This window comes from Drosophila obscura, unplaced genomic scaffold (genome assembly GCF_018151105.1).
Source record: "Drosophila obscura isolate BZ-5 IFL unplaced genomic scaffold, ASM1815110v1 contig_137, whole genome shotgun sequence".
In the NCBI taxonomy this organism is placed as follows: Eukaryota; Metazoa; Arthropoda; class Insecta; order Diptera; family Drosophilidae; genus Drosophila; species Drosophila obscura.
The window spans coordinates 1,782,052-1,807,156 of record NW_024542721.1 but is presented as its reverse complement, the minus strand read 5'-3'; the positions used below and the strand labels follow the sequence as shown (position 1 = coordinate 1,807,156).

At 43.5% G+C, this 25,105-nt stretch overlaps 1 protein-coding gene across 2 annotated transcripts in view; it reads left to right on the top strand.

Moving 5' to 3' along the window:
* The window catches only part of LOC111080406 (nipped-B protein), a 47,052-nt gene that overhangs the window by 584 nt on the left and 21,363 nt on the right, over positions 1-25,105 (top strand). For both annotated transcript variants that reach the window (XM_041595585.1, XM_041595584.1), the window contains exons 2-8: positions 133-295; positions 367-538; positions 592-710; positions 772-919; positions 1,003-1,672; positions 1,745-1,973; positions 2,032-2,196. In XM_041595585.1, coding sequence (XP_041451519.1) covers positions 229-295; positions 367-538; positions 592-710; positions 772-919; positions 1,003-1,672; positions 1,745-1,973; positions 2,032-2,196 — 1,570 coding nt within the window. In that variant the 5' untranslated portion in view covers positions 133-228. The remainder of the gene's footprint in view (positions 1-132; positions 296-366; positions 539-591; positions 711-771; positions 920-1,002; positions 1,673-1,744; positions 1,974-2,031; positions 2,197-25,105) is intronic.

Here is a 25,105-nt window from a genome sequence, read left to right as displayed (position 1 = left end):
ACATACATATGTCGACACGTCTATACCTACATACATATGTATGAATGTTTAAAATGTGTCTATATGTATCATACAAAAAACTTGGTAAATAGTCAATTAAATACAAATTTTCCCAATTTATTGAAAGTTTAGATCTACCAGTTTAGATAAACCAAACCGAATCATATAAAATATTAAACCATTGTAAAAAAGGCACACCAATCTGAAAATCCAAGCTTGTCATAAATAATGGGGGACCGTGACATCCCGAGCGTACCCGTCACAACGTTAGCGGGTCTAACCAGCACTTCTGATTGTAAGTATTAATTCATATATATTTCAAATGTAGAAATGAATATAGCTTCATTCATTGTTTATTTTACGAAGTGCTCAGCGAGTTACCTGTATCCGATTCTCTCCTGAGTGCAGTCTCACTGAATAAATCACTGTTGTTCCATGCTTTAGTTGCAAGTGAATCTGATAATTTACTTTCTGTTCGAGATGGCGCTCTCGTACGTCAGTTAGTAAATGCTATTGAACAAACAAATTCTGACAATATGTAAGTAAAGTTTTGTGTTTAATAATTTAGCATTAATCATGATTATATTCCAGCGAATTAAAACCAGAGTATACTATTGAACAACATGGAACTAATATTAGTACTTATCCAGAGCTGCTCCAGGGCATTTACAATTTCCGGCCAACTGTTTTTAACACGCCATTAAAGATAAGTAAGTTTTAACAGTAGTTTATGTGTGTGATTTTTCTTACATTATTATTTGTAATATCCAGTGCGAAGTGATCATAACAAACCTAAGGGATTAACTCCAAGCGAACACATTGAGGGTCAATTACATTCCTCACCGCAGCCGACGGCGTCATCTACTGATATATCACAAAAGGTGCAAAAATCGCAAACGTATATTGAGAAATCTTTCAGGTGGGAATCATTAACTTTTACTGTTAAACTGAAATCCTAAATATTATAAACTTATTATATGTTTACAAACTCCTCAATTTTAGTATGGCTGCTACTGACGTGCTTCCAGATAAGTATTCCATGATTAGTTCCAGGACAAACATCAACGAAATCAATAAACGAATGGAGATACCGCCAAACCAAGGGAAAGATGTTACACAAAAATTTCCAAAAATTGAGGAAATGGAAATCGTTCATAACACTCCAGAAATAAAGAACTCGGATTCATCTTTACACTCTGTGCAGCAACCGTATTTCAGTCACCTTAAAGTTCAAGAATATACATTAAATTGCGATAATCTTAAACCCGTAGACCATCATCAATCTTTTAATCGGATGGCTGATGAATTCCCCTTTTTGGAATCACCAATTTATCATTTACAAGCTGCTATGACCGATTCCCAAGCTGCCGCAACATCGACCTCAATGATCCAAGGCAACTTCCAAAATGTATTAAATTTACAACGACAGCAGATTACGGAATCTGCTGCACATCAAACAGATCAACAGAAATCTTTACTGCCAAACAAAAAAAATCAGTTGGCGACGCTAGGTACCAACGTGCCAGAAGTACACTTATTACCTGCAACTTCAACATCGCTGCTAAGTAATAATAGTGGACCTGCCATTGGAAAAGAACCCCATCAAAATAATCATTCAGCTTCGACAGCTACTTCGACATCGACGTCATCAAGTGGCAAGTCCCAGGTTCGGGTATGTATAAATCGTCTTAACGTTGAGGATACTCTCATGATGCAGCAAAGTATTAAAAAATTTGTACAAAAGTCACCAGAATTGGCTAGAAGTATTGGGTTACTCCAACAATCATCAGAACAACAGCCCAATACAAGTTTGAATATTATGCCTATACCTGAGTTAGAAGTCAGGGGGACTACTGCGGAAACATTTAACACGGCTTTGGATATGTTTTCAACTATTAAAGCAGATGAGAAACGGTATGCTTCAAAACGAAAAATGGCTGTTTCTATTGGTGATATTCCCCCGGAACAAATATGTAAATATTCTTATGACCTAAAAAATAGTCTAATCATCTAAAACTTACGTTTCTTTAGTCTCAAAACCCAAAGTACGTCGCGTCGAACGAATAATAGCCATTTCAAACTCAAAAGATTTAAAGGATGAAGTAACTCGATCACAAACATATCAACATTTTATGAGAAATATGGAACAAATTATTGAGATGTTGGACGATACGGAATCCCCAAATTTTGATTCCGGTACGTAAATACAAAACTTGAGAAACTTCGTTATGTTAAATGTACTAAATAATGTTAAATGTACTAAATAAGGGGATGGTTCACTAAATACCCGTGTTTCACAATGTTGCTGGTATATATTTAAAACCTAGTAGTCTAGTACTCAGACAAGATAAAATATTTGTCTACCGAAAACAGGGATGATCATTTTTATACCTGTACTCAAAAAGAGTTAAGGGATATATTGTATTTGCGATAAAAGTGGATGTCTGTCTGTCCGTCTGCCTGTCTGTCTGTCTTGATGAGCGCCATGATCTCAGAGACTTTAAGAGATAGGGCAACCAAATTTGGTTTCCAGACTAATGTGATATCACACTGCTACAAGTGTATTTCAAAATTTCGCTCCGTCCCTTCCGCCCTCACAAAGGACGAAAATCTGTGGCAGGCACAATTTTAAAGATACGATAAACGCAGTATCGTAGAGAATGACCATATCTACCAGGCGACAAACAAGTCGGACAGACCTATAGACTCGGCTGTTGATGCTGATCAAGAATATATATACTTTATTTAGTCGGAAACGAATCCTTCTCTGCGTTGCACACATCCACTTTCACCACAAATAAAATGTATTCCTTAACTCTTCAAGTACGGGTATAAAAAATACCAAAAACGACCAAAAAAGAAAACGTTTGCTTATTTGAATAGGTTTCCACATCAAAGCGGTCCGGCCACGCTTCACTGTGGCACATTGTGTTTGGATGCAAGAGAATGCAATAATTGGAGGGTATAAAATATTCCGTTCCCGTTTTCGTCATCTTCAGTTGATCGTCTTCCATTCCGTATCCCGTTAGGCATATAGATGCTTCGTCCTTTTCTCTCCAGTACGGATTCCCGTTCTTCCGCTCTTCGTTCATATTTGAAAACCATCTTGTACTATTCAGACTAAGGATTACTATTGATTTACAATTTCACTTTGCCATTAAGGCAGCACAATCCAGGCGTTTCTCCAGTCAATTTGTTTTTTGTTTTTTTTTTGTTCGCAGCAATCACGACGTCTATCATAATATGCACTAAATTTTTTTTTGTAGTGAATAAACCTTGCACTCGAAAACGACGAGCCGAACATAGACGTCTGGTTGATAACGTAGCTGATATTCAAATATTTAATTTTATTTGTGTAGTTAGCATACATTTGACAGCCCTGAAAAGGCCTACTGCATCAACAATACTAATGTTTGACAGCCCTTGTAAGGCCAAACTGAAACAAAAATACTTAAATCGCAATTTCCCGAGCCGCGGTCGCTATCCTAATTTTATTTAATATTCTGCTATTCGGGACGGAGACAAATCAAAAACCATGGAAATCGGTCCAGCCATTCTAGAGTTATCAGTGCTCGAATTAATACGATACTGTTTTATATATGTGTCGCTAGCCATCTCGACTTTTCTTTTTGTGTGTGTCCGTTCTCTCTCCAACTCTGCCTGCTTGACTGTCAGCCTCACTAGGGTTGCCACTCTTCTCCTTTTCCATACTTTGACATACTCAACTGAGAGCATTCACTTCGCTGTCACGCCACGCTCTCTGCAACAACTCTACAACATATATTAAGGGTACACACCAAAAATTCCCTTGATCCGTTCTCATTCTTCTTTATATTCAATAAACCATATAATTACTTATTCAATCTATGACATATGTATATAAACGATTTTTGGATTTGTTGATTTGTGATTGAGATTCACGCAATTGCAACATGCCCACACTCTCATTTTTGTTCTCTTGTTCGATTCGTTAGACAGTTTTTTCTTGTCTACTATTTCGCATGTTCATTGCTTTATTCAAAATATGTCTACACGAGTACATGGTGTTTACAATAAATAGTGCATATAAAGCTAAACCTTAATTTTTTTTTGATCGAAAAAGAAAGTAGTAGTAGTAGTGTGTTCTTTATTTAATTTGTATTAAAGATAAAGATACATATAAATTATTAAATTAAAATTTCGAACTCATCGGTTGGCGTGGCTTGGATGTTGTCGACTCTCAAACCGCTCTTTCAATATACCCTGTCTGTAAAGCAACATTTCATTGACGAAATGTGCCGTTCCGTTGAGCAGGGCAGTCAAGCCCTGGACTGTTAGAGATGGACTTCCGAAATATTTTATATACATTTAATATATATCTACATATATCTAATCTCCATTAGGATAGGACATGTCGTCAGAAAGTGCATTGTATCCTCCGGTGCGTGCATTCCGCTGCAGCGAGATTTCTATATGGGGACGCGTTACGTGGTAGCGTTTCTATGCGTGCTCTGAAGATGAGTGATATTTCACAGATAGCATAGATTTAAACCTCCATCTATGCTATCTGTGAAATAGCTGTAGTCTTCAAGATTATGGGCAAGGCTACTGTATAAAGGCCTTGATACGCTTCCACTAGCTCGTTGTGCTCACGCTTGTCTGTCCGCCTCGTCTGTTTTTGCAGCTTATATATAAATACTGCAGAGAGACCAGTTTGCAGATTAATTGCGTACGTCGGCGTGTTTTGTGGGAGTCTGAGTTTTTATACTCGTACTCAAAAAAGAGTTAAGGGGTATATTAGATTTGTGGTAAAAGTGGATGTGTGCAACGCAGAGAAGGAAACGTTTCCGACCCCATAAAGTATATATATTCTTGATCAGCATCAATAGCCGAGTCGATATAGCTATGTCCGTCTGTCCGTCCGTCTGTCCGTCTCGATGAGCGCCTGGATCTCAGAGACTATAAGAGCTAGAGAAACCAAATTCGGTTTCCAAACTTATGTGATGTCACACTGCTACAAGTGTATTTCAAAATTTCGCCCCGCCACCTTCTGCCCCCACAAAGGACGAAAATCTGTGGCAGGCACAATTTTAAAGATACAATAAAACTAACAACGCAGTATCGTAGAAAATACCCATATCTACCAGACTGCCGAATCTGAATCAGATCGGATCAAAATTATAGCCAAAATGAATAAATTAATTTTCTGTTGCTTCCTCTGCCTCCCCCTGCCAGAGACCCGGTACCTATCTCTTACTCGCTCGCACACTCTGCCGCGTTCAGTGCGCGAGCAACCTCTAGCGGAGGAGATGTAGAATCTAAATGGAACATGTACAATCTACATGTTAGATGTAGAATATACATTGTAGATGTAGATAGCAGATGTAGCAAAAAAATTTTTTTTTGTAATTCTAAAATTCTAAAAATTCATATGCTCAAAAATGTATATGCTGACTGAGTACGGGTGTAAGTAGAGTCGCGTCCCCAGAAGCGACTCGCACGTTCCTTCTCGTTTTTTCTGCTTAATAGAGCTCGTATCCCCATATCACCGCTGTATAGTCTGTATAGTTGCTAATAACATTGGGCTAGCAAATGGAGAGCAACTCTGTCGTATAGCCTTGCAATCGAGCATTTGTTTTATTTTAGCACGCACTACTTCCTTTTCTTCTACACTCAATGTATACGGACGCCGCTGTACCGTTTTGTTTAAATCAATCAATCGGATTTGGAACTATCCAGTGGTAACACGACTAAGAGGAATACCGTCTATGAAAATATCTGCATACTCTCTTAGGAGGTCAATAAGCTTGGTACTTGGTACCACTCAACTCGCTATCGTTGTTCAAAAGCAGCTCATAGCATTTCTTGGGCGCTTCAGTTAATTCATTAAATGTTTTGGTTTTATAAAATTCAGACATTCATGGTTATACCGAATCCTTGTGCTAAGATTTCCCGTCCTAGGAATTTATCCACTACTACGTGAAATATACTTTCTATAGAAAATTCGACTATATGTACAATAGATAGAATTTTGATTGTGCTACGAATTGAATGTTCTCCAAGTCCTTTAAAAATAACTACATCTGTTGAGCTACTGAGCTTCTTCAGTAGCGTTGTTTTGCAAGATTATTTAAGAGACGATGATTGTTCAGTTAATATATTCACAGTTTATTGTACTTAAGTTAATATATATGTTTTATCCAAAACTAGCGAAAGGTGTGCGGATTTGATAACGAGAGTTAACGATGGGTCGATTGAAGACGCGGGGGCCGGTTCAAGACTTTTGAAGTTGTTAGGTTTATGTAAGGTTTAATTTATAACTCTGTGGCAGGCAGGTCACTGTGCCAGACAGCTAAACGTTTAACTACTGTGATGATCGAATCTGAAGTGTCTTCTGCTTTCTTTGACGAGCCTCCCCCACAGCGGCTGTCGAACGCCGATAGAGAGCAAAGCACCAGATAGAGCATAAGCAAAGCAAATAAAACGGTAATAAAGAGAGACGTTACATTTAAGAGATGTTACATATGGTCTCATTGCTCATTGTGCTGCCATGCGCCAGCGCTTAGCCGAACATACTCCCCCCGTTGAAGAGCACGGGTCTTTAACATCCTTATTTTGCAGCACTGTTGTTGTCTTCAACGCCGTCTTCAGTACCGCTACTCCGGACTTTATTTCTGACCCTATGCTGGGTCGAGCGAGGGGCCACTTCAGATGAGCTACCTGAAAATAGAGAAGCAGAAAGTGGAGCTGCCTTGAGAGACGGAGAAACCTCTCCTGCAACTATCCATCCCAGTCTGGTCTCCTGAAGACGTGGCAGTCCAGTTCCCAACTTGATATTGCCAGCGCATAGAAGCTCGAAGAACAGAGCCGCTCCAATCAGAATATCAACTGGCTGGGGCTGGTGAAACTTCTGATCCGCCAGAGGTATGTTGGAGGGCATGTTCCTGCGATTAATGTCGTGGATACCGTTGGGTTGGTTACCCGTAATGGTTGGAGCAATAAGTGACGTAATGGTCGCGGCATAGTTGGACGCGTGTGATTCCAGTTGGATATCGACGCAGCATCCTTCGGATATGGTACACGAATCGCCTAGACCAGAAACGGAAACTTCCGACTCTTTCTTCTGTAGCTGCAACTGTTGAGCCAGACGAGAAGTTTCGAAATGCACCTGCGATCCAGAATCGAGCAGGGCACGGCAAGGAATCAACATCCCGGAGCGACTCCTTACGCTGATTATGGCAGTGGGCAAAATCACAGCGTCCCGTCGATGACTCTGGGCCAAGAGCGACGTGGCTGACGATGTTACAGCATGTTCAGCGACAGAGGGTATCGCGGGAATTCGTAGAGTCGATGTTGATTTGAAGAGTTGAGGCAGAATGGCTTAAGAAGTGTAGGACGAAGACTCGAAATGAAGTAGTGTGTGATGCTTAGCACCACATACTCGGCAGGATCGTGAACGACATTCACCTTGCTGATGGCCTGATCGGAGGCAGTTGGTGCATAGGGATAGCTTATTAGCTTCCTGGAGCCGAAGTCGAGGAGAAAGGTTGCTGAACTGAGAACATAGATATATCGAATGTCCGGTATCGCCGCAGAGCGCGCAGGCAATCGGCTTGAAGGTAGTTGCAACTAGGCAGTGTTTCCGATTGCTATTAGTGTAAATGTCCTTAGCGTGCTCCTGAGTCTCCAACCTCTGGCATCTCTGCTCCAGAAACGCGGTAAATTGCTGGCTTGTGGGTATGCTATCCATTGACGAGCATTCCTCCCACTTGGCTTGTGTGGCGCTGTCCACTTTCTGTAGCAGGCTATGTATCAGAATGCAGTCAGCAATCTGGTCCTTTGTCCCCACACTCTGGAAGGCCCGCAGATTGGCATTTACAGTATCTGACAATGACCGGAGCTGGGACACAGACGAGGTCTCAATACGCTGCACACCCAAAATTTCGGTGACATGTGCCTGAAATATTAAACGCTTGTTATTGAATCGTTTATTAAGAAGGTCTAGGGCGATGGGATAGCTGGCGTGGCTGAATTCTAGCGAAGAGATTGTGTCTAGAGCAGGTCCTTTCAGGCAGGATCGTAGGTGCTGCAGCTTCTCCACATTCGTTAGGTCAGAATCCTTGTCAATTATGGAGGCAAACATGCCCCAAAACGCAGCATATTGCGCGTAGCCCCCGCTGAATTCGGGAAGCTTTAATTCCGGCAGGCGAGGCCGACTCTGTACTATGACTGTAGCTGGGGCCTCTCCAACATGATCCGTCCGCATTGTTGAGCATGGGAGCATTGTGGGCTGCCGCTTGTTCAACTCACGCTTCATGCGAATTTCCAGCATGACCACGCATTCGTCAAACTCCTCCCTCAAGGGACTGCCAATCTCATCGAGATCAATCCTCTCCAGGGCATTATGGTGCTCGTTGAACGAAGCGACCAGATCCGCTAACAACTTTAGTCGCACATTTAACTCCTCCTCACTGAGTTCGCCAATGCTGCTCCTACCATGGATTGCACCTTGCGCTTGTTGAATGCCGCTTCCGAATCGACGAACAAAGGTGAGGGGGGCGAGATTGAAGGGGTGCTATTAGAAGTCATCGTGTATGCTCAGTAAAAAGCTGGGTTTAGAGTAACTGAGCGAAGGTAGAGGTTAACAGCCGGTGAATAACCTCGAGCAGTTTTACATGAACTGTACAATCGATCGCAGCGTTCAAAACACACGGTCTTGCAGTTTTACAGATCAGCAGCGTGAGCTAACAGTTTGAAACGCACTGCACTTGTGCATCCGACAACAACAAAGGCATGCACACTGAGAGCCCGAAACCGAAACGAAACAGCAGCAAGCAAGCAGACAGCAAAGCAGATGACGCGAGAACCGTTTCTGTTGCTTGTGCACATACGACAAACCGAAAAAACCGTGGTTCAAAGCAAATTTATCCAACGAAAATGTTATGTTTTTTGTGATAAAATCTAACGAGTTTATGTTTCTATCACGTCGGGGTCACCAAATGTTGAGCTACTGAGCTTCTTCAGTAGCGTTGTTTTGCAAGATTATTTAAGAGACGATGATTGTTCAGTTAATATATTCAAAGTTTATTGTACTTAAGTTAATATATATGTTTTATCCAAAACTAGCGAAAGGTGTGCGGATTTGATAACGAGAGTTAACGATGGGTCGATTGAAGACGCGGGGGCCGGTTCAAGACTTTTGAAGTTGTTAAGTTTATGTAAGGTTTAGTTTAGAACTCTGTGGCAGGCAGGTCACTGTGCCAGACAGCAAAACGTTTAACTACGGCGATGATCGAATCTGAAGTGTCTTCTGCTTTCTCTGACGAGCCTCCCCCTCAGCGGCTGTCGAACGCCGATAGAGAGCAAAGCACCAGATAGAGCATAAGCAAAGCAAACAAAACGGTAATAAAGAGAGACGTTACATTTAAGAGATGTTACATATGGTTTCATTGCTCATTGTGCTGCCATGGGCCGGCGCTTAGCCGAACAACATCATTTATTCTTTTCCACCAATTTGGGCGCCAATCCTTCCTTAATTAGCGAACATTCAGCTCCAGAATCAAAAATAAATGGAATAGTCTCACGTCAGCCCGTCTGTGTTATTTTATTCGCTTCGCTATTCTTATAAGAACATTACGAGGCAAAATGAAAATCTCTGCTTCTGGCTAAGAAGGTCGAAATGTGCACTTCTCTTTCCATAGATGAATGTAGTTAATTGTTGCTGTAGCTCGCACCGGGTTCGTGTGTTGTCGTGTACGGTGCCTTCTGTACCCTAGTGTTGACCTGGGATATATGCGCCAACACCACTGAGACTGCCATCTCCTCAAATGTCATGCTTTTCCACTTCGACAGCAATGACGTCACCATTCGGCTGCCGTCTCCCAACAAACTTTTGTTTTCCTTTGGTCTCCCGTTCAGGAAAATGGCGGCTGGTGTCTCGATGCCGGAAAACTGCTGAATGAAGAGGTCCTTTAATTCTTGCCACGTCATATCAGTATAACAAATTGCGCTGCCACTCTTCCAAATGATTTTCCGAGAGAATCATATCCACTGTCTTGCACCATGAAGTCACATCGGCACCTTCCGAATTTGGTTTAAATTTTGGGTATCGTCACGTCACTCACTCACTTTTATGAGAAGACGAATTGACGCTCGCATTGCCATCAGCAAGTCCATTAAGTTTTTGTTCTGCTCCCGGAGAATTGAAATTGTTTCTCCTGTCGAGGCTAATCCCACTTCTGTTTTCGGAGACTCGACTCCCTAACTAATTTCGCTAGCCATCTTGACTTTTCTTTTTAGTTGCGCAGCAAGTCGAAGTGTGTCCGTTTTCTCTTGAACTCTGCCTGCTTGACTGTCAGCCTCACTAGGGTTGCCACTCTTCTCCTTTTCCATACTTTGACATACTCTACTGAGAGCATTCACTTCGCTGTCACGCCACGCTCTCTGCAACAACTCTACAACATATATTAAGGGTACACACCAAAAATTCCCTATATCCGTTCTCATTCTTCTTTATATTCAATAAACCATATAATTACTTATTCAATCTATGACATATGTATATAGAAGATTTTTGGATTTGTTGATTTGTGATTGAGATTCACGCAATTGCCACATGCCCACACTCTCATTTTTGTTCTCTTGTTCGATTCGTTAGACAGTTTTTTCTTGTCTACTATTTCGCATGTTCATTGCTTTATTCAAAATATGTCTACACGAGTACATGGTGTTTACAATAAATAGTGCATATAAAGCTAAACCTTAATTTTTTTTTGATCGAAAAAGAAAGTAGTAGTAGTAGTGTGTTCTTTATTTAATTTGTATTAAAGATAAAGATAAATATAAATTTTTAAATTAAAATTTCGAACTCATCTGTTGGCGTGGCTTGGATGTTGTCGACTCTAAAACCGCTCTTTCAATATATCCTGTCTGTAAAGCAACATTTCATTGACGAAATGTGCCGTTCCGTTGAGCAGGTCAGTCAAGTCCTGGACTGTTAGAGATGGACATATATCTAATCTCCATTAGGATAGGACATGTCGTCAGAAAGTGCATTGTATCCTCCGGTGCGTGCATTCCGCTGCAGCGAGGTTTCTTACGTTACGTGGTAGCGTTTCCATGCGTGCTCTGAAGATGAGTGATATTTCACAGATAGCATAGATTTAAACCTCCATCTATGCTATCTGTGAAATAGCTGTAGTCTTCAAGATTATGGGCAAGGCTACTGTATAAAGGCCTTGATACGCTTCCACTAGCTCGTTGTGCTCACGCTTGTCTGTCCGCCTCGTCTGTTTTTGCAGCTTATATATAAATACTGCAGAGAGACCAGTTTGCAGATTAATTGCGTACGTCGGCGTGTTTTGTGGGAGTCTGAGTTTTTATACTCGTACTCAAAAAAGAGTTAAGGGGTATATTAGATTTGTGGTAAAAGTGGATGTGTGCAACGCAGAGAAGGAAACGTTTCCGACCCCATAAAGTATATATATTCTTGATCAGCATCAATAGCCGAGTCGATATAGCTATGTCCGTCTGTCCGTCCGTCTGTCCGTCTCGATGAGCGCCTGGATCTCAGAGACTATAAGAGCTAGAGAGCTATCACACTGCTACAAGTGTATTTCAAAATTTCGCCCCGCCCCCTTCCGCCCCCACAAAGGACGAAAATCTGTGGCAGGCACAATTTTAAAGATACAATAAAACTAAAAACGCAGTATCGTAGAAAATACCCATATCTACCAGACTGCCGAATCTGAATCAGATCGGATCAAAATTATAGCCAGAATGACGAAATTAATTTTCAGTTGCTTCCCCTGCCTCCTTCTGCCAAATACAACGCAACTCATTTTCCTTCTCGCTCGCACACTCTGCCGCGTTCAGTGCGCTAGCAACCCCTAGCGGAAAAGATGTAGAATATGAATAGTACATCTATAATCTACATGTTAGATGTAAAATATACATTGTAGATGTAGATAACAGATGTAGCAAAAAAATGTAAAATTAAAAATTTTTTTTTTTTAAGTTCTTAAATTCTAAAAAATCATATGCTCTAAAATGTAAATACTGACTGAGTACGGGTATAAGTAGAGTCGCGTCTTTAGAAGCGACTCACACGTTCCTTCTCGTTTTTTTTTGTGTTTTTGGTAAATTTTGAGTGTTTATACTGTGAACAATGCCAGCAAGACGCAAGGGGCGCAGTTGCAGGGTCGAACAAATAATGAAACGAAAATATGCGTCGCAATTGCATGAATCTCAATTACAAGAGGTACGAAATGATCAGACATTTGGAACGGAGTTGTGGGCGCCTCTACATAATTGACAATATCAGAGAATATGACTGACAACGCCAACAAGTACACAGAGAATTTACACCCGCTTCGTTCCGTCGTCTTGCATTCGCATACGACATTGAATATTCCGCACATCAAAAAGTGTTGATTGGTCCACGGGACAAAGAATGTCCCCATTGTCACGCGTTCAAATAAGAGTCAAATGGTATGTGTTGCGCATCAGGAAAAGTGCAACTATGTCAAATTGAAACACCACCGGAACCATTGAAAGCTTGTTCATCGGAACGGATGCAGATTCAAACATCTTCCTGAAGTCTATTTGCAAATTAAATTCATGCTTCCAAATGACATCGTTCGGAGCAAAAGAAATGGTTAGCATTAGGTTCATTGCTGCTAATGCCAACCGAAACATAAATTATTAAAAATATGCTTCATGGGTGGTGAGGACATAATTTGCGCATTTGCGAATCGCGTAGATGCACGTTGCGATTACCATAACCTCAATTCGGCAATAGCCAGTGGCATAGTTGGAGAGCTGGAGGAACAACTTAATTAACATCTTTCTGGGACTCATTGAAGACATATCCGAAATGTCATTTGTGAAAGGATAGCTTAAGTTTTGCGGCCTACTTCTACTGAAAGCCGGACAGAAGCAGAACACCACCGTTTCCTCCTCGTCCTCATCTCTGCAACTACGAAAAAAGTCATTGTAGGGGGCACCCAGCCTGTTTGTATATGTGCCTTGGGCTGGGCCAAAAAACTTGTTTTTCGAAATAGAAACGGGACACCCCCTAGTTTTGTTACCTTGGATTTAATAGTAATTTACATGTTTTCATTTTATTTTTATTTTTTAGAGGTTGCTACCGAACTTTACAAAAAATTGTAATTAAGAAAATTAAAAAAAAAATGTATGCTGAATGAGTTGGATAATTGATGAAATCTTTTGCATATATATTAATACCATTCATATCGTCATCAGTTATTGGCAGTAAAAAACCTGCACAAGTTTTTGCGAACTAGTTAACTAAATATATCAACCTCAGCTGAACATCTTAATTTTACCAATCGTTAATTTTTTAACAGTAACTAAAAAAAAAAATAAAAAAATACCTTATTATCAATATGAACTAGTTTCTAAGTTTCAATATTATTTAAAAAATTTGTATTTTCTTTTCGTGGTAGCAACACCCAAACATTAAACTAAAAATTTGAAAACAAATTTATAATTTTATTGAATAACAAAGAACACAATTGGGGGGTGTCCCCTTGAAAAAATTTATTTTGTCAAATTTTGGCCCAGCCTAATGTGCCATTATCCAATGTCCGGTGAGGGAACTTAAGACTGAGCTGCACCTTTTTCTACTGAGTTTGCATAGCTCATCGGTGCACTTCTTTGTGATATTAGGCCATGTCTGCCGAGTTATACTGCGTTGTGGGACTGTTTGCCATCTATTGTCTAGTGCCTAAGTATTGTCTTATCTCGGAGAAGGGGGATTGTGGTACCAGTTCTGGCCAGTTCATCTGCTATGCAGTTGCCTTCAATGTCCTGGTGGCCTGGGACCCATATTAGTCTAATAAAAAACTTATGAGCCATCTGGTAAAGAGATTTGCGACGATTTGATCGCAGCTTGGCTGTCACCGTATATGTTCAACTTTGTAGAACTTCCTCTTGGAAGACACTGCAGTGATTTGGGAGCCTGAAAGAGTGTCTTTCGTTTAGTTGTTCGGAGTAGATTACTCCTCCGACCTTATTGTCCAGCTTCGAGCCATCTGTGAAGATTTTTATGGCTCCGTCTTGGCCAGGTGGTCCCTCAAGCCAGTCGTCTCTGTGAGGGATAATTATTTCAAAAGGCTTGTCTGTGTACTTCCTCGGAACGCAGTAGTCCGTTTTTGTGGGGACGATATTGTTTCCATTTAAGAAGCATGAGTGACCGATATGCCTTGAAACCCAATGGTCAGAGTCTCTTAGACAAATTGCTGCCATTTCTGCCTGTTCCTTACCTAGTCGGTCTAGGTTTTGAATGCATAAGATAGCACTTAGCGCATCATTTGGTGTTCAGGTGTTTGGTGTTGATGTTCAGGTTCCAGCTAAGCTTCTTGTCAATTACCAACCCACAGTAATTGGCATTGTCGCTGAAGGAGGGGCTGCATCCGTTTAATATTGGGGGGTTGAGAGGCGGAATCTCGTATTAATTTTGAATAACACAAGTTCCCTATTCGAGGGATTTACTCCCAGTCCGCGTGACTTTGTCCATTCTGACAGTCGCGCGAGCTATGCGGTCATTAAATCGCAGTGTTTGACATAGCATTCTCGAGAAGATAATGACAACGTCGTCCGCGTATGACACCACATTGCAGCCCCCTCCTTCCAGGTCACACATAATCTTGTTGACTGCTATGTTCCATAGAAAGGGAGACAGGACACCACCTTGCGGGGTGCCTCTGTTGACATACCTTGACTGAGTGGACGATTCCATCGATGATGTCACCGTCCTGCATATGAGCATCACCAAGTGACGATCCACCCCCAGGTCAGTCAGGGCCTCTATGATGGCCCCTGGTATGACGTTGTTAAAAGCTCCCTCGATGTCGAGAAAAGCTATTAAGGAGTATTTTTTGACGTTTATGGATTTCTCCACCGCTGAGATTACTTCTCGGAGTGCCGTTTCCGTTGATTTACCCTTTCGGTAGGCATGACAGCCACTAAGGATTTATGGTTGTTCTCAGCTGTAGCCCGACTAGTCTCTCAAAGGTTTTGAGAAGAAAGTACGATAGACTGATTGGTCTGAAGTCTTTCGGTGTTGAGTGTGAGGCAGTTCCCTGCTTTGGGAATAAAAACTATTTTAGCCTTAAGCCAGTTGTGAGGAATTTTTCCCACTACCATCTAGTAGTACATGGCCATGTCCCCGGCTCTTTGTAATTAAGCCGGAATGACCTGGTCGGTACCTGGCGATTTTAAGGATTTGAAGCTGTTAACTGCCCAGTTAATGTTCCGTTTTGTAATGATGTGTGCCATCGATGTTGCCGGGCCTTCAGTGGGGAGATCGGCCGGTGCGATGGTTGTACACTCTGCAAAATGGGTTTCGAGTACGATATTTAGGGAGTCCTCACTAGCTTTCCACGTACCAACCATTCTCGTGAGGTATCCTACCGACGGGGTTGTTTTTGTAAGGATCTTACGTAACCTTGCGGCTTCAGCCGTCTCCTCAATGTCAGAGCAGACTTTTTGCCAAGATACAATTTTTCCTCTCCTGGTTTCTTTCTTGTATGAGGCTAGACTGCTCTTGTAGTTTGCCCAGTGTTGCCTACCGTGAATTTGTCCACCATTGTTGTACTATACTTTTCCCGGTTGGTTTTCCTGGGATTAATGTGGTCAGTAGGTCTTGAGCTCTCGAGCGACAGTATTGTCTCGATATACTTTCCAACTCTTGACTATGTCTGACAGTTTTTGAGACATTAAGGTGAGGTCAATTACCTCCTGTCGGTTTTTTATAATGAAAGTGTGGTCGTTACCCCGATTACAAATTAATAAATTAGAGTTTAGAATGAAGCTGAAAAGTGACTCACCTATTACATTTGTATTCGTGCTCCCCCATTGGGTGTGGTGAGCGTTGGCATCGCAGCCTATAAGGTGTCCTATATCCGATCTTTCGCTCTCACTGGCTAGCTTGCGAACTAGACCTCCTGGAGGATCGCTTTCCTCGTGCGCCATATAGGACGACATCAGTCTTAGGTGCGTCCCGTGTAGCTATAGGCTAGCTGCCGTGTTGTCGCCGTTGCTAAAGTCATGGAGCAAAAATATGTTAAAATGCTTTCTTGCAAGAATTAAGGCGCGAACTTTACCTTCTTTTTGAACAGTTATATACTCCTTAGTCGCTAATCTACAGACCTTGTCTCCTACTACCCAAGGCTCCTGGGTTAGGACTACATCGACTCCGCTTTCGTCTAAGCGGAGTATGAGGGCAGCTGCTGCTGCTTTACAGTGGTGAAGATTGATTTGGAGTAGTTTTAGTTTCATCATCAGGTTTCTCCACCACTCTAACATCTGCGTCGGAGTCATCGACGATAGCCTCGTCCTCTCGACACATAGCCTCGAAATCCCGCATCAGCGTGGAGTCGGATACTTCCAGCAGCTCGAAGCAGCGGTCGGTCAGTGCCGCATCCACCCACTTCCACTGGTTCCTGGGAATTTTGGAGTCCTCGGTGCCTTTGTCCAGGACGTCGATTAGCGTCCTATCTCTGACAATCGACCTAGTCGTTTGGCAGGACTCTAGAGCGCTTCGGAGCTGGCCCAGGGGTCTCCTGTGAGCGCCTCCTTTTAAACTGAGGGCCTTCTTTCGGCGCTTCTTTGCCGAAGTTGGGGAGCACCATTAAGACCCACTCAATCTTTTTCAGCCATTAGTCTGATGGGCTGGACATCTTGGTGGCATTCTGCGCTCCGTTTTTCGGCATAAGTGAAAGTTTTGGATTGGACGCTGGTCGATGGCAACTCACCCCAACTCACGCAGGATTGAATAGCCACTCAAATATTATATTAGGCCATTCTACTCCCACGGTTTGCAAAGAAAGGTTAAGGTCCGTCCAGGCAGAGATTCACGTTACCCGGCTAGTGCATCGTCAGAAGGAGCCCCTAAGTCTGGGCTACATTTACTAAAAACATCGTACTGTTGGCATTCTTTGAACAATTTTATTTATTAATAGCTTATTTTGTTAAGAATAGATGCAACTAAAAAATTCATGTCTGTAAATAAAACATTACGCTACGCAAAGTTTTTTTTTTTGAACGCCAATGTTGCAAAACTTTAAAAATGTTGGAAAACTTTAAATTTTATTCGCTATATCTTCAGGTATATCCATTCTATCACCACGAATCAAAATTCCTGTGAAAGATGGTACAATTTTCTTGTCAACGTTATGAGTACAAATTATGAAAGGGACCAAAACGTTGGGCCATCAACGTTCCAAACGGTAAAATATGATTTTCGGAGGGTTGGTCAACCAATTTTAGCTCAAAAATTTCGTAATAAATTCAATACACAATTTTTCATTTCAAAGCTTACTATTTCCCATACGGTAAACTGAAATCACAAAGTGTTTGGGTTTTATTTTTGCTGCATTTCAAAGCTTTTCAAAATGGCAAATTATTTACAACTTTATTGAAATTCATAAAGCTAGGCGAAAAAAAAATAGCACCACTCTTCAAAAATGGATTTAAAATAAACGTTCGTTCGTTCTCTTTCGTAGTGACCAGACGTGTTTTTGTTTTGCGCTCCGCATTTTCCTTTTGTTTAACTTAAACAGCTGGTGTTTTTATCTACAATTTAACTCTCTAACTTACATTAAAATCATACTTTTACCGCGGGTGCATGCCTGATAATTGTTTAAGAACACAACTTATTTAATAAATTTTGTGCGTCGGTTAGTCGTGTGTTTGTGTTGTTGGTTTTCGTAAGTACGCCCTCTCATTACCTTTAGCCGCTCTTTGTCGTAGTTATTGCCGTCTATCACTCTCTCTGTCACCTAACTCTCAATAACTGTTCTTTCGCTCTCGCTCTTGTAACTTTTTGTGCAGTAACGCTCTCACCTATAAGCTGTTGCTGCAACCACTCTCCTCTCTCATCTTTTACCGATTTCGCTTTAAGCATTGCTCTAAGCATTTGCTCTGCACAGTGGTCTGATTGCTATTTGTTTTGAACGTTTTTTTCCCGAAGTAAAAAAAAAATAAAAGACATAAATATGGAATTTTCTGTCGTCTGTGCCAAAAAAACCTGCAAGAAGCAGATCACCCATGACCAGCCCAATATCCCCTGCTGGCTTTGCGAAAGCGTAGTGCACGCAAAATGTGTAGGGATCTCGGGCCGTGTAGGAGACGCCATTTCCCAAAACAACGGCCTACATTATAGTTGTGCGGAATGCCGTGCTGTGGAAAACGACATGCGTTCGTTCATGAGGCAGACGCGGAGTGGCTTCAAAGAGCTGATCGTAGGCTTTAAACAGCAATATGATCGGCTCTTGGCCATGAACACTCAGTTCAGCAGTTTACAGCTGCTGGCTGAGTCTCCGAGGCTCAAGAAGTCGACTCCGCGGGACTTGCAAGTGCCGACTGCCTCATGTCCGCCGGCATCTGAAAAACTTACTCCGACCACTCCCTTAGTGCAGCAGTTGATTACGTTTGCTACTCCAAGGGCAACGATCGCTGCTGGTGATGCAGATTCGGGAGCCGAATGCGTCACTTCGGAGAGTATGCAGTTAGAAATGTCTGTAGAGTCCGTGTCCATCGAGTCCGCACCCAACCCCTTAACTATTCCCTCAGGTTCGCTCCCACCAGCTAATAGATGTTCAGGACCACCGGATACTGCCATCACAGGTACTAGGCCTGTGGTGCCAAAACCACTGGTGGGAGTCCCACCAAAGCGACAAGATTTTGTCTCGCGGCTAGCCCCTGACCTTACATCCAATGATGTGACCGCTTTTATACAAAGCAAAATAAAAGCCGTGGCTTTGTTTGATCGAGGAGCGTTTTTCTCAATATCGTCGATGGGGGTGTGTCAATCTCCAAGTGAGCTAATTAACTCGATGCGAAGAAATCTGCTGGAATCCAATAATAATCCGAAAAGTCGAGGGGGTTCAGTTGAGTGCTAGCCAATGACTATTTATTTGGTTTCTAAGTGCATGAGCACTGAGCATAAGCGGGCTTCTGTGTGGTGAATTCAATTACAAATTTAGTGCAAGAGCGTAACAAAGAGAGTAAAAATGAGCGTAAGGTACTACAAGGCGAGGGTCATTTAAGTGATTATTATATTATATTATGGCCTTAAGAGTTTGATCGAACATCCCGACCCCGTTGAAAGGATTGCTTTCTAACTACCGGAAGAATTGCCAACTTGTGTACTGGCCTGCAGCAAGTTCCATTCGCGGTGCGGAGGTGCACCACGCGTACACTGCACTCGGCCTAGTTTCCAGCGTAGTGGGGGCAGGTTGTCCTCATGAATGATGACCATTGTGCCCTCAGTGTGATTCGTTGAGGGTGCTGTCCATTTCGTGCGAGGTCGCAATTCGTTGACGTAATCCATCGACCATTGCTGCCAAAACCGTTGCTTGACGGCGGTGATCATGTCGTAGCGGTCCAAATTCGACAACTTGACGTTTTCGAGGGATCTCTCAGGCAACGAACGCAATGATTCGCCAACCAAGAGGTGACCAGCCGTAAGAGCGTTGAAGTCGTTCGGGTCTGACGAGAGTGGTGATATCGGGCGCGAGTTAAGGATGGCTTCTATCTCCACTACGACGGTGCTCAGTTCTTCAAACGTAAACCTTGTGTTTGCCAATGTTCGATTCAAGAGCCCTTTCGCACTCTTGACGGCCGCTTCCCAAAGGCCTCCGAAGTGAGGTGCCCTGGGAGGAATAAAGTGGAAATTAATCAAATCTGTGGCGCAAAATCTATAAATTTCATCTTGGGTCTCCTTTTTGAACATAAACCTTTTGAGTTCAAGCAGTTGATTTGATGCCCCGACAAAATTAGTGGCATTATCGCAGAAAATGTCTGACGGAAATTTTCGACGACCTCCCATCCGCTTCAATGCATTCAAGAACGCCTTCGTTGATAAGTCCGAAACTACTTCAATTTGAACGGCTTTGGTGAGAAGGCAAACGAACACGGCCAAGTACGATTTTGTAGGCCCCTTTCCTCGAATCCGTAGATAGGTATTAATGGGTCCACAAAAATCCACTCCACAGCGTTCAAACGGTCGGGCAGGAGAGAGTCGAGATGGTGGTAATGAGCCCATAAGTTGGTGTAGCAGCTTTGGTCTGTAGCAAACACAGTGTACACAGGAGCGGACAATTCGACGTGCCAAGTCTCTGGCGTTAACGATCCAGTATTCCAAACGAATGAGAGCGACTAAGGCCTTAGGGCCAGCGTGATAGTTGCGAATATGCAAGTGACGAATATAATTCCAAACAAGTTTAGACTGGCTAGGCAGCAGCAACGGATGTTTTTGACCGTCTGGTAGGTCTGAATATTCCAATCGTCCACCAACCTTGACGAGCTCGAATCCATTTACGAGTTCTAAAAAAGGAGTAAGAAACTTCAAACTACTCTTCAATGGTTTTTGCTTCTGAAGTAAACGAATATCTTCTGTGAAATGAGTTTGTTGAATGTTCCAAATAAGGCAGTGCGACGCAAAACGAAGCTCATTTGGTGTCGGTGAGGATGTGGTAGGCGTCGATTGCTTCCGACATCTCTTTCTGAACCTTACCATCCAGGCAATGAGACGAAGACTATGACTGTACGAGCTGACATTATCGACTATCTCGAGGATATAATTTCTCTCCTGTACTGCGGTGAACATGCTTTTCCGCTTCTCCGAGTTGACCACGTCCATGTCAATGACAAGCTGTTTACTGCTGGTGGGCCATTTCAACGAATCTTCCCGCAGAAATAAGGGACCAGAAAACCATGTCGATTTGATAAGCTCGCTAACGTTGCAGCCTCGCGACAGAAGATCAGCTGGATTTTGATATGTTGGGACGTAGCGCCACTTCCCACCAGACGTCATCTCCTGAATGTCAGAAACCCTATTCCCAACAAAGGTCGATAACGTGATTGAGTGTTGTTGCAGCCAATGCAATACGAGCTGTGAGTCGCTCCAAAAATATGACGTGATGTTGTGTTCAGAGAATATATCCTTGATTTTTTAGAACAGCTGAGACAGCAAATGTGCGCCGCACAGTTCAAGCTTCGGAAGAGACTGTTTCTTCACTGGTGCTACTCTCGACTTAGACGTGAACAATTTCACTGCGACCTGTCCTAGCGAATTCTCAGTGCGCACATAAATACAGCAGCCGTATGCCCGAATCGAGGCATCGCAAAATCCATGAAGTTGAATATTCCTGGCGTCGGGCTGCAAATAAAACCGCGGTACCGATAGTGACGAGAGTGAATTCAATGACTCCAAACAGTTGCTCCATGCATTGCTTAGGGTCTGTGAAATAGACTCGTCCCAATCCAGTTTTAACAGCCACAACTCCTGAAGAATAATCTTAGCGACGATGACTAGCGGCGACAGCAGACCGATTGGATCGAATAGCGATGATGCAGTGGATAAGATTGTTCGTTTTGTGGTGGTGGCAAAGATTTCCTTGGGAGTGAAGGTAAAGCTAAATACATCCATTTTGTTGATGCCACGTTACGCCGAGTGTGCTACTACTCTCATTCTCTGATGTGTTTAGTTTCTTAATAGAGTCATCTTCCATCACGCCTGGATGATTGGAATGCCATTTGCATAAGGGAAACTGACCATAAGCGAGGGTAGCTGTGATTTCTGTTTTGAGTTTGAGAAGAGTTTCTATTTCATCAGCCCCTCCCAGAAGATCATCAACATAAAACGCCTTTTTAACAGCCGCAGCTCCTAAGGGCCACATATCCTTACAATCATCCGCCAAGTGATGCAAACTACGAGTTGCGAGGTATGGGGCGGACGCGGTCCCATATGTTACGGTATTGAGTTGATAGGTTTGAAGCTCGGCATTTGGGGACGTTCGCCACAAAATATACTGGAATTTTCGATCCTTCTCCCCCACAAGCACCAGTCTATACATCTTAGTGACGTCAGCAGTGATGCCGAACCTATGCATGCGGAATCGTAGCAATTGCAGGTACAAATCATCCTGAATGGTCGGCCGACTAACGATTCGTTAAGTGACTTCTGCGATGTTGTACGGCGAAGCGTCAAATACGACTCTGAGCTGTCGAGGGCGCTGGCTGAGCGAATGGTGAGGATAATAATGTGGTCCCTAAGTTTGGCTTCGGTAGGACAGTGCCAACTTTCATACTGCATAACGGAGCGACGGGCCGGGGAACAATCCCGGGGCTAGGCGCCCACGGCCCCGCGTTGACCCGGTCCCACGCGTGGGGTAGCGACGCCGCCACCACTCGTAGTGACGCCCACAGCACCCCCGAGGGCGCGGTGCCCCCAGCCACCCACCGACGCCACGGGGGGGGCCGGCCCCGGGGCCCTCCAGGCCCCGGCACGGGGGGGGGGCGCCACGGGGGGGGGGGTCCCGGGGGAGCCGGGGGCGGGGGCGGTGGGGCCGGGGCGAGGGGCCGCGGGGGGGCGGGACGCGCGCCGGCCGCACGCCGCGCGGACCGGCCTCAGGGGGACGGATGGCGACGGGGGCCGGGGGAGGGGGGGGGTGGGTTGCCGAGGGGGTTGTGGGCGGGTGGGGTGGGCCGAGGCGCGGGCAGGGGCCCCGCGCCAGCGGGGGGGGCGGCGGGAGGCCGGGCGCGTGGCGGGGGGGGTTGGGGGACAGGTTGCCCGTGGCGGACCAGCCGGGTCGGGGCGACGGGGCCCACGGGGCCGGGGCGAGCCGGCCCCCCGGGCACAAGGCATAGCTTGAGCAATATTCTCAGGTTTGCCGATGGATTCCAAAGAGCTGAAGATAGCGGAGGCTTTATCCACTAAACTACGAAGCTGCTGACTGTTAGCCCTTTCCACAGGTTGTAGTGCAAACAATGATTCGATTCCTTCTAGAAAAATAAGAGTAGAATTGTCATAACGTTCTTTGAGTTTTTCAAGAGCCTTCGGATAGTTTTCGCTGGTAACCTGGAATGCCTGAACTGTGTCTAACGCCGGCCCCTTTAGGCAGGTCAGCAAATAATTAAACCTTTCTATGTTAGACAGTCCAGACTCACGCACAATAAGTTGATCGAACGAATTTATGAAATTCTTATAATTCGCATAAGTGCCGTCAAACGTAGGCAGCGACAACCCCGGCAACGATTACCGCACTGGCGGCGGGTGGTGATCCGGCGTCAATATGCTAGCGTTCAGATCTCCTCCTAGTTTTTCCTTTATGGATAGCTTTATTGCTATGTAGGTATTTCCAAGTCCGCACGTCCTTCATCGTTCGGACTAAGATCCTCGATGTCAGATTGAACGTTTAGAATTTTCTTGAAATACGTTTCCAAGATGCTCAAGCGATAGCGAAGCTCATCATTACAAATTGGGTTTTCCGATTTGCCTTCCACCACAGATTTGATACGAGAAGTATTGCGCTTTATATTGCTCCGTTGGCGTTTCAAATCTTCGAGCGTCGTCATTTTGTTGTGTAGTGTAAATTACACGCACACAGAACTAGAGATTCCAGATTCAAATGCACGCAACAACAGCAAGCAGGCACCAGATCAGCAGCAGCAAGAGAACAAATTTAGAAGCGGGCGACGGCGACAAAAAAAAAGGGTTGAGCGCAATTCCAGTCCAGAGAGTGAGCAAAAATTCCAACGACGGCAACGAAAGCGAAAGTGAAGCAGATTTCTTCGCATCGAGTTAATTAGCTCACTTGGAGATTGACACACCCCCATCCTTGAACAACGATATTGAGGAAAACGCTCCTCGATCAAACATTTTGGCGCCCAACGTGGGGCTCGTGTGTTAATTCTGTGAACAATTAAATTACTCGCATTTTATGTATATTCCATCAAACAGCTTCGTCGGTACATAATTTGCAAGTGCAACAACTACACTTTCGTTTCGTCTCGCAGTCGCCATCGAAATTTCTGAAAATCATATCAGAAGCGAACTGATCGATCGCGGGTTCATCAACCTCTCACTGTGCTCTCGCCATTCTCGCATAATTCTATCATTTGCTTATCACCCACATCGCATTTAACGGCGCTTGCGCTCTCGTTTCGTTTGCATTGCTGCTACCTGCTGTGGTCCATCGGTCAACGCAGTTATCTATCTCTATTCTGTGTGGTGAATTCAATTACAAATTTAGTGCAAGAGCGTAACAAAGAGAGTAAAAATGAGCGTAAGGTACTACAAGGCGAGGGTCATTTAAGTGATTATTATATTATATTATGGCCTTAAGAGTTTGATCGAACAGGCTTAAAGGTGGAAAAATTTAACTTTTCTTACGCCAGGGAGATATCTTCCTTCAAGATAAGCAACTCAATTTGAAACCATTTGTTCCGCCAAGTTTTGGCCGGAGCATTTGGTGGTTAAAGAGTTTAAGGCTAAGAAAAAGAATAGGCCCCCCATTACTCTTCCTAGCATTCAGACCAGTGCTCCATCTCCATCCTCATCATCCACCTCTACTTCCACCCATCCAAAAAACTAACTTCCTCTTTTGTAATTACCTACCAGAATGCTAGAGGCTTGCGTAGTAAGCTCAGCACCTCTTTTCCGAGAGTTCTTCGCATCTCCGTTATTGTGTTCACCGAGACCTGGTTAAAGCCGGACAGGTCGGTACACAATTTTTAGAAATGACCGTTCGTCTCGACGTAGAGGTGGCGTCCTTATTGCAGCGGACTCAAACTTCATGTCGGAACATTTCATGGTTCAGGTTCAACAAGACCTGGAATTTCTGTGCGTAAAACTAATTCTCCCAGGCTTTTCCATTTTCATAACTTGCTCGTATATCTTAATATACGAGCATCACCTGTCCGCTTTAAAAACTGTTTCTTCCTCGCTATCAGATAAAGGCCCTATGAGCTCTCGTTCTTGGTGATTTCAATTGCTGCTACCTGTTTGGTCCTCGGTAAACGAGTTCTAATAACCTTGTGTGCCGTGAATCAATTACAACTTTACCGACGGCTTGCTAGAGACTCACCCTGTCTCAAGTCAACCAGGCGAAGAATCCTTTAAGTCGATTACTATATCTATATTATGGCCTTAAGAGTCCGATCCATAGCGCTTAAAGGTGGAACAATTTAACCTTTCAGTACGCCTGAAGATTCTTCCTACCATCCAACATTCGAAGTGTGAAACGATATTGGCCCTACCGTATTGGATCGAATGGGTAGGCTATCTGAACGTGTCCGTGCTATGAAAAACCGAATT